Source organism: Capsicum annuum, chromosome 1 (assembly GCF_002878395.1).
Source record: "Capsicum annuum cultivar UCD-10X-F1 chromosome 1, UCD10Xv1.1, whole genome shotgun sequence".
Taxonomy (NCBI): Eukaryota; Viridiplantae; Streptophyta; class Magnoliopsida; order Solanales; family Solanaceae; genus Capsicum; species Capsicum annuum.
In genome coordinates, this window is record NC_061111.1 from 144,389,540 (window position 1) to 144,398,871 (window position 9,332).

General features: G+C 32.9%; 1 protein-coding gene across 1 annotated transcript; it reads left to right on the top strand.

Annotated features, from left to right (window-relative positions):
* Positions 1-2,295: 2,295 nt before the first annotated feature.
* Positions 2,296-5,387, top strand: LOC107855201 (beta-glucosidase 13-like). Its single transcript, XM_047411793.1, has 9 exons — positions 2,296-2,332; positions 2,915-3,080; positions 3,172-3,421; positions 3,937-4,052; positions 4,147-4,358; positions 4,463-4,494; positions 4,580-4,682; positions 4,804-4,906; positions 5,057-5,387. Exons 1-9 carry the CDS (start codon positions 2,296-2,298, stop codon positions 5,247-5,249), a joined length of 1,212 nt encoding a protein of 403 aa, XP_047267749.1. The 3' UTR covers positions 5,250-5,387.
* The last annotated feature ends 3,945 nt before the right edge of the window (positions 5,388-9,332 follow it).

The window sequence follows — 9,332 nt, forward strand, 5'->3', positions numbered from 1 at the left end:
AAAAAAAGAAGAAAGAGAAATAGAAACTAAAAATAGAAGTGTAAAAAAAAGTGAAAAAAATTAAAAGAAGAAAAAATATAAAAAAAGGAAAAATAAATAAATAAAAAAACAAAAAAGGAAAAAAAAAAAGAAGAGAAGTAAAAGAGAAAAAAAAAAAAGGAAAAAAAAAAATGAAAAAGAAAAAGAAATTAAAATAAAAAAAAAAGAGATTAAAAAAATGAAAAAACTAACAAGAAAAAATAGTTAGAGATATAAGAGAATGATATTTTGAAATTTTGAAGATCATGAAAATAATTATCTTCATATTTGAGTTTGATTTGGAAAAGAAATTTACTAATTTAAATAAGATTAATTTATGGAAATTTAATTAGATGAGATAATTATTTCTTATTTAAACTCAACTAATTTGAGTAAAACAAAGACAGTAAATCTTATTGTATATGTATTTGTGTAGCAACAGTTTACTTAAATACAAAATACAATTTGCTATTTTTCGTAATTATGAAACTATTGTTATAAAAGTTACAATTTAAGACTCTATAATTGCTATTTCTGAAATTTTCTCTTCCTACAAATACCTAGACATTATAAGCCATTGTACGTAAGTCATGTTATAAGAGGATAGAAGAATATTTTTTTCCAATTGTCTTTAAAGAGAAAAATGAGTTGAATAAATAATGGTCATAGGGGCGGATGTATGTGTATGGGTGAGGGTTCCACGGCACCCAGTAACCTCGACTGAAACTTTGTATATATATATATATATATATATATATTCAGAAGAAATGGGATATAGATTGAGCATGCCACCCTTGAGATCAAACAGTTAGATAGCGCCAATGGCAAAGGGAGTTCCCTACCACGCAGCTGATCCGAGTTCGAATCCCTCCTGGTGAATGTTGTTATATTTTGGGGATAATACCCACGAAAATACCTGAACTTTGACCGGATTACCAGTTGAGCATACTGAACTTTGCGGGGGTCCTATTACCCTCCAGAGTTTTTTTTTCATATTTTAATGACATATATCTGCGACTTGGACAATTGCGTGTTAGACACGCGCATTAAGTGCGTGAAGGCGTTAAAAAACGTTATAAACTCATTTTTTTTTGCCAAACAACCCCTAAATTTTCTAATTATTCAAAGTTATATATATATATATATATATATATATATTATCATTCTTTCTCTTCTCTCTTCTCTCTTCTTTCTTTCTTCTCTTCAACAATGGAGTCTTCAACAATGGTTGCTCCATTATTGAATTAAAATTGAACACAATTACATCACACACATACACACCCAAATGAGTCATCTTCAACACACCCAAATTCAATTTGATAATTTGAATAATTTCAAATTCAAATTCAATTTCATATCGAACTCAAATTTGAATTTCTAGTTTTTTGGAGTTTCATTTTCAGTTTCCAGTTTCTAGTATGAACAAATTTGAAGATTGAATTTTCAGTTTCCAGTTTCCATTATCATTTTCCAAGTTTCCTGTTTTTCATTTTCAGTTTCCAAATTTGAAGATTCCATTAATGAAAGTTTTCAATTTGAATTTGAAATTTGAGTTGGAATGGACTAGAATCATTTGGAATTTGATTTGTAGGAGGAATTTGAGTTGTGGAATCTTTAATATGGTTATAATGGTGAAAAAATATTGAAAAGTGATAAAATGGAGAAGAAACAACGCGTGTACCACACTTTTCGACGTCAAAATTGGGTATAACTTTGTGGGGGGCAATTAATTCCACTTTAAAAAAGTACGGGGGGAAATTAATTCCACTTAAAAAAGTATAGGTGTGTAATAAGACCCCTGCAAAGTTCAATATTCTCAACTGAAAATTTGGTTAAAGTTCAGATATTTTCGTAGGTATTATTCCTATATTTTTATATGTTTTTCCTTGTTAAGGAAGGGCTTCAACCCTATTTCTTCACTCATTCACTTTTCGCTTTTTCCATTGCTTTTTTTTTTTAGTTCTATTCTTTACTAATCCAAATTTTTGCATTAATTAATTCTTAATTTTTTAACTTTTTCTTTTGTTAATTACTATTAATCTCTTGTTACGAGTATTAAGTGTATCCCATATCAATGAACAAATAAAAATATATATAATTAGTAAATTGTTTTAAAATTTAAGTTTTTAAAAATGATTTATTATCATGCTAAAGTTTTTTTAAATTTAAAGATCTGTTTAATCTTCCATCAAAGTTCACGCTAAGTGAAGATAACTATATTGAAACTATAATTTTTATTCCTTCTCAATTATATATCTGTAACAACATATAAACATAATGGAATATGAATATGCTGAAGTAACAATATTAGATGGTTTATACAAAATTTGATTTTTTAACATGATTTTTTTTCTTTCTGTTTTAGAGTCAATTTCTCTTATTCGTAAAAAGAAGTTGGACTAATTAGGTATCTTGAATCTCAGATATCTTGAAAGAGAATATAACTAAATATCCATATTCGATTAATTTGTATATAAAAGTAAAAAAAAGATAAATAATTCGAAATGTAACTCAAAATTTTAAAAAATCAACCCGTTTATCTTAGTGGACAATTTGGCACCCGGAACTTAGGAATCCTGGATCCTCTGATCATCCTCCCAAAACTTTTAACATATAATATCGCTACAATAAAAAAAAGTTTTTAGCGATAATAAATATGATCATTAACAAAGAGTGTTAAAGCTTTTATCAACATATTGTCATTGGACCTAATGTCGATATAGGTTTTAGGAGCATTTATAAAGACGGATAAAATGTAATTATAACTAATAATTGTCTGTAAAACATAAACGATAATTAAGCTATTGCACTTAACTAGTTGTGCAACTAAAGATTTATATTTATATATGTGTGTTAACTTATCAATAATAATGAGTTGTATTATTTATACAATCAGATGGGAAGTTAAGCAAAGGAGTCAACAGAAAGGGCATTGCATTCTACAATAATCTCATCAATGAACTCTTAGCAAATGGGATACAACCTCTTGTCTCAATCTTCCACTGGGATCTGCCTCAAGCTCTTGAAGATGAATATCAAGGGTTTTTAAGCCCCCAAATTGCGTAACTAATACAACCCTTCACATTATTAAATGAAATTTTATAGGAAAAAAAATTGTATTTTGACTAACATGTGTTTTTAAAAAAACTATAGGGATGACTTTAGAGATTATGCAGAATTGTGCTTCCAAGAATTTGGAGACAGAATTAAACATTGGATCACTATTAATGAGCCATATACATATGCTGTATTTGGGTATGCATTAGGTTTCGATGCTCCTGGCCGATGTTCATATTATAATGGTTGCGCTGCTGGAGATGCTGCAACTGAGCCTTACATAGTTGCACACCACTTGCTTTTAGCTCATGCAAAGACAGTAAATTTATATAGGGAGCAATACAAGGTAAATTAGTCATTATATCTCTTGTTCTCAAAGTACAATATCCTTCTGTTTGAGTTTATCTGACATAACTTAAATTGATACGGAGCTTGAAAAAAGAAAGAAAAAATAAATAAATTTTGTAATCTCAAGTATATTATAACATCTATATAGGTAGAGAACATTTGAAATTTGTGATAATGCCCTATTTGATTGCTGCAATTTAATTTGTATCCATTTTTTTTTAAAAAAATTTAACATGTAGCTAATCTTGGCAAACATCAAACAAATAATACGTTGGAGTATACTTCTTAGTTGTTGTACGATATATATGACTTTCTAATTTAACAAGTGAAATATAATGCTTTGTAAAAATGGCAATTGAATATGAAAAAGTGAGTCAAATTAAGTCGATGTTATTGGAAAAGCTTGAAAATATTGGCAACTCACTATTGTGCAAAATAGATTTACTAATAGTTATTTTATTATTGCGTTGACAAATTGATGATTGAGGTTTTTTCTTCTCGTAAATTTTGCAGGCTAAGCAAAAAGGCAAGATAGGAATATCTCTAATAAGTAATTGGTTTGTGCCATACTCTACGAAGGAGGAGGATATAGATGCTGCTCAACGAGGTCTCGACTTCATGTTCGGATGGTAACTAATTGAATATTTTTCCTCATATTTCCAATAACCTTCATAAGTACTTTGACAAAATTATTAAAAAGTCCATTTATTTTGTGTGTGGAAGGTTTATAGATCCAGTAACTTATGGAGACTATCCAGCAAGTATGCATAAAGCTGCAAAAAATCGATTACCAAAATTTACTATTGAAGAAACTGAGATGGTGAAGAATTCCTATGACTTCTTGGGACTAAATTACTACACTTCCACCTATGCAGCCAATATTCCTTATGTTGACGTTGTGAACTACGTAACAGATGCTCACGTACATCAAACAGGTTAGTTGCATAAAATTTTCTACTCCCAAATTATAAATATATAATTTTTATAATATTCTTTATTCACCAAAATTCTTGTTCCATACTGTGTCTTTTTATTGTAGGCAAGAAAAATGAAATACCCATCGGTGAACCGGTATTCATTAATTATTTGTGAATATGTCATCTTTCTTTTTGATAGGCCTTGTCTTTAACATTGTTTTTTTTTTCCTTGTTCTTAGACGGGCTTGGAAACTAATTTTGTTGTCCCAAAAGGTCTTCAAGATTTGCTTGTATACACAAAGAAGAAATACAAGAATCCGATTATTTATGTAACGGAGAATGGTATGACAAGCTAGCTATGGATATCATTTAATCTCACACAATTAAATGTGTTCGTTATTATGTATGTAAATACAATATTAGAACTAAATTTCAATAATTTTTTCCTACAAATTGTAATTAGGAATGAGTGATGCAAATGTGACAACAGTACAACAAGGAGTAGATGACTTGGAAAGAGCAGAATATATCCGTCAACATCTTTTGGCCATCAAGGATGCCCTTCAGTGAGTTCATTCTTTCCCTTATTAATATCATTCTATAAATATGTTTTTGTTGTCCATTTTAGTAATGCAGGATGTTATCAAAAAAAAAAAAAAAAAAGAGCTACATACTAGCATATTCATTTTCTAATAAAAACATATTTCTTGTAACAGGGATGGTGTAAATGTCAAAGGTTACTTCGTATGGGCATTGCTGGATAATTTCGAGTGGAGATGGGGATATACCCAAAGATATGGAATTAATTATGTCGATTTTAACAATAATTTAAAGAGATATCCCAAACGTTCTGCTCTTTGGCTAAAAGAATTTCTTTCCGGTAGAGAGATTTTCAGATTTGATTATTAATATGTTTAGTTAGAGGTAAGAAAGTAGTACACTTCCCAACAAAAAATTTATTTCATTCTAATAGATATAGTTTTGGATACTCTCACACATTAAATAGTCCACGAGACTTGGTCTTAGAATAAGATACTTTCATTTCAATCGTACTAACATGTATCGATGCTCGTCTTATTAAACAGTTCTACAACTCATTCCGTAAATCAAAGACAGAAAAGGGATAAGTATACACTTGATCTATAATAAATAGTACGTATATTGTTAGAGTTATGACCGGAATTTTGTTGATTCGGCTCAGAAAGTTTCATGGTGCGACCCATATTTGTGATTTTCAATGGGGTCTGTGGTGGTAGCGTAGGAATCGGGCCGATAGGCCCATGGACCTTTATATTTTTGGGCCTAAGACTTATTTGTATGCACATGTTATATAAGTGCATTTAGTGGGTTGTTTTGTGTATCCAAAAAATACTCATTCTCCACGTTGTACTCCTCTCCTTTCATTATAGTGAAACATCATCTGCCTCTGTCCGTGATTTTCCCCGCAAGGATTTTCACGTAAATTTGTGTGTTCTTGTTTTCTTTCTGCTTGTGGTTTGCTTTATTTCTGCTCGATTCCTAACAAATTGGTATCAAAGTCTGTTCGATTGTTTTCTTGGGGATGACAACCATGAAGTATGATATTCCGCTGTTGGATTGCAACACTAGATTTTCTTTCTAACAGGTTAAGATGCGGGTTATGCTTGTGCAGATGGATTTGGACGATGCTTTATTAAGGTTTGAGAAGATGCCCTCATCGTGGACGGAAGAGGACAAACGACGTAAGGATCGGAAGGCTCTATCTCAGATCCACCTTCATTTATCAATCAGATTCTACAGGATGTTTTGAAGGAGACCACAACCGCTACGTTGTGGTTGAAACTGGAATCATTATGTATAACGAAGAGTCTAACAAGTTAGTTGCATCTCAAGCAACGACTTTATTCCCATCGCATGTCTGAAGGAGTGTCCTTGGAGGATCACCTATTTGTATTTAAGAAAATCATCTCTGATTTAGAGACTCTGGAGGTTAAGTACGATGAGGAAGATCTAGGGTTGATTTTGTTGTGTTTGCTGCCTGCATCATATACGACCTTTAGGGATATAATTTTATATAGTCATGATACCTGGTCGATTAATGAAGTCTATGATGTGCTGTTCTCTAAGAAGAAGATAAAACATCTTGTGAATGGGTCGGAGACTCAAGGAGATGGTCTCATTGTTCGAGGAGGAAGGACTCGTGAGAAAAATTCTGGGGGTGATGACAGGAATATGTCGAAATCCAAAAACAGAAATAAAACCTGTAATTACTGCAAGAAGAAGGGCTATTGAGTGTTGGAAGCTATAGAATAGAGAGAAAAGAGAAGCTCCAAAATCGAAGGAAAACTAACCAGAGAAGTCCGGTGAAACCAGTTTTGTGGAAGATGGCGGTAGTAATAAAGAACTCTTGGTAGTTTCTAATGGTCACTCCAAACCTTGTGAGGATTAGATTCTTGATTTAGCTTGTACGTTTGATATGTGTCGTAATCGGGATTGATTTATAACATATGAAATGATTTCTAAAGGTGTTATGTTGATAGAAAATAACACACCTTGTAAGATAACTGGTATTAGAAAAATCAGGATCAAGATATTTGATGGGGTTGTGAGGACACTTGGTGATGTGCGGTATGTCCCAGACCTGAAGAGAAATCTTATTTCCTTGAGTACCCTTGATTCGAACAGTTATAGGTGCATTGGTGAAGGTGGAGTCCTGAAGGTTACTAAAGGTACTCTTGTTGTGATAGAGGGATAGAGAAAGTTTCCAAATTTGTATGTCCTGCAAGGCTCTATTATTATAAGTGATGCAACTGTTTCTACCCATTCTCTTTAAGAAAGAGACATTGCTAAACTTTGGCATATGCGCCTGGGGCATAAGAGTGAAAACGGGATGGCTGAATTAAGTAGGAGAGGACTTCTTGATGGACAGAGTATTACCAAATTGTATTTCTATGAGCATTACATTTTTGGGAAGTAGAAGAGAGTCAGATTCACTAAAGACATCTACTCAACTAAGGGCACACTTGATTACATTCATTCTGATCTCTGGGTCCTACTAGAATACTTTCTAGAGGAGGCTCTAATTACTTGTTGACTATTATTTATGACTATTCCAGAAAAGTTTGGGTGTTCTTTATGAAGCAAAAGAATGATGTGTTGTCTACTTTCAAGGAGTGGAAGACTATGATTTAAAAGTAGACGGGGAAGCAGGTGAAATGCCTTCAGACCGATAATGATTTAGAGTTTTGTTCTAATGAATTTAATGCTTTGTGCAAGTCAGAAGGAATTGTGAGGCACTTGACAGTTTGTCATACTCTGCAGCAGAATGGTGTGGTCGAATGAATGAATAAGACTATAATGGAAAAGGTGCGTTGTATGTTCTCTAATGCTGGTTTACCCAAGTTTTTTTGGGCTGAAGCAGTTTCCACAGCTTGCCTTCTTATTAACCGCTCTCCTTCAGTCGCGATTGATAAAAAAACTCTATAAGAGGTATGGTCTGGTACTTCTACTAGTTATTCTAATTTAAGGATATTTGGATGTTCTGCGTATGCTCATATTGATAATGGAAGGATGGAACCTAGATCTGTTAAGTGCTTATTTATGGGTTATAAGCCTGGTGTTAAAGGTTATAAGCTTTGGTGTCCAGAAAGAAGAAAGGTTATAATTAGCAGGGATGTTGTGTTTGATGAAACTGCCATGCCTCGGACTCCCTTCAAATCTAGTGCTTCACCCCTAGATGATCTTAGTGACATGAATCAGCAAAGGCCAAGGACCTATGTTGAATTGAAGATTGGAGCAGAGTCCACACCAATGCCTACTTCTCTATCTAGCCCGGAGATACAGAATGATACTATTTCTTCTTCACCACTAGCGGCGCCACAATATTCTATTGCTAAATATAGGCCTAGAAGAGATATTAGACCTCCTCAAAAGTATGCTGAAGCTGATTTGGTTGTTTATGCATTGAGTGTAGCAGAAGGTATTAATTTCGGTGAAGGTCCTTTTTCTTACTCAGAGGCAATTAGTTGTGATAATTTCGGTTGATGGATGATTGCTATGCAGGAGGAGATGGAATGACTTCATAAGAATGACACATGAGATTTGGTGAGATTACCTAAAGATAAGAAAGTTGTTCGTTGCAAGTGGGTATTCAAAAAGAAAAAAGAAACATATGGAGTTGAAGATGCTAGGTACAAAGCAAGACTAATTGCTAAAGGTTACAGTCCGGTTCAGATATCAACTTCACAGATGTGTTTTCTCTAGTTATAAAGCATAGTTCAATTCAAGCATTGCTTGGTATTGTGGCCATGCATAATCTTGAGCTTAAGCAGTTGGATGTCAAAACTACATTCTTATATGGAGAACTTGAGAAGGATTTCTATATGCAGCAACCAGAGGGTTTTGTATTCTCAGGAAAGGATGACTATGTATGTTTGTTGGAAAAGTCTCTTTATGGATTAAAATAGTGCCCAGGCAGTGGTATAAAAGGTTCGACTCTTTTATAACCTCTCTTATGTTTTAGAGGAGCAACTATGATAGTTATGTCTACTTCAAGGAGGTAAGTAATGGTTCATTCATGTATCTTCTCTTGTATATTGATGATATATTGATTGCAACAAAGGATATAAGAGAGATAATAAAAGTCAAAGCTCAGTAAGAAGTTTGATAGGAAGGATCTAGAAAGAAGATTCTTGGCATGGAGATTCTAAGGGATTGAAAGAATTTTAAGTTATATTTGAGTCGGAAATGATATATTGAAAAAGTGCTTCACAGGTTCAATATGCAAAATGTCAAACCTGTAAGTACGCTATTGGCATCTCACTTCAAACTCTCAGCCAGTTTATCTCCAAAAATAGATTATGAGCGTGGCTATATATCTCGAGTACCATACTCTAGTGTTGTTGGGTCTCTTATGTATGCGATGGTGTGTTCTCAACTAGATTTATATCATGCCATCAGTGCAGTAAGTAGATACATGGCAAATTTTGGCAAAGAACATTGGAAAGCAGTTCA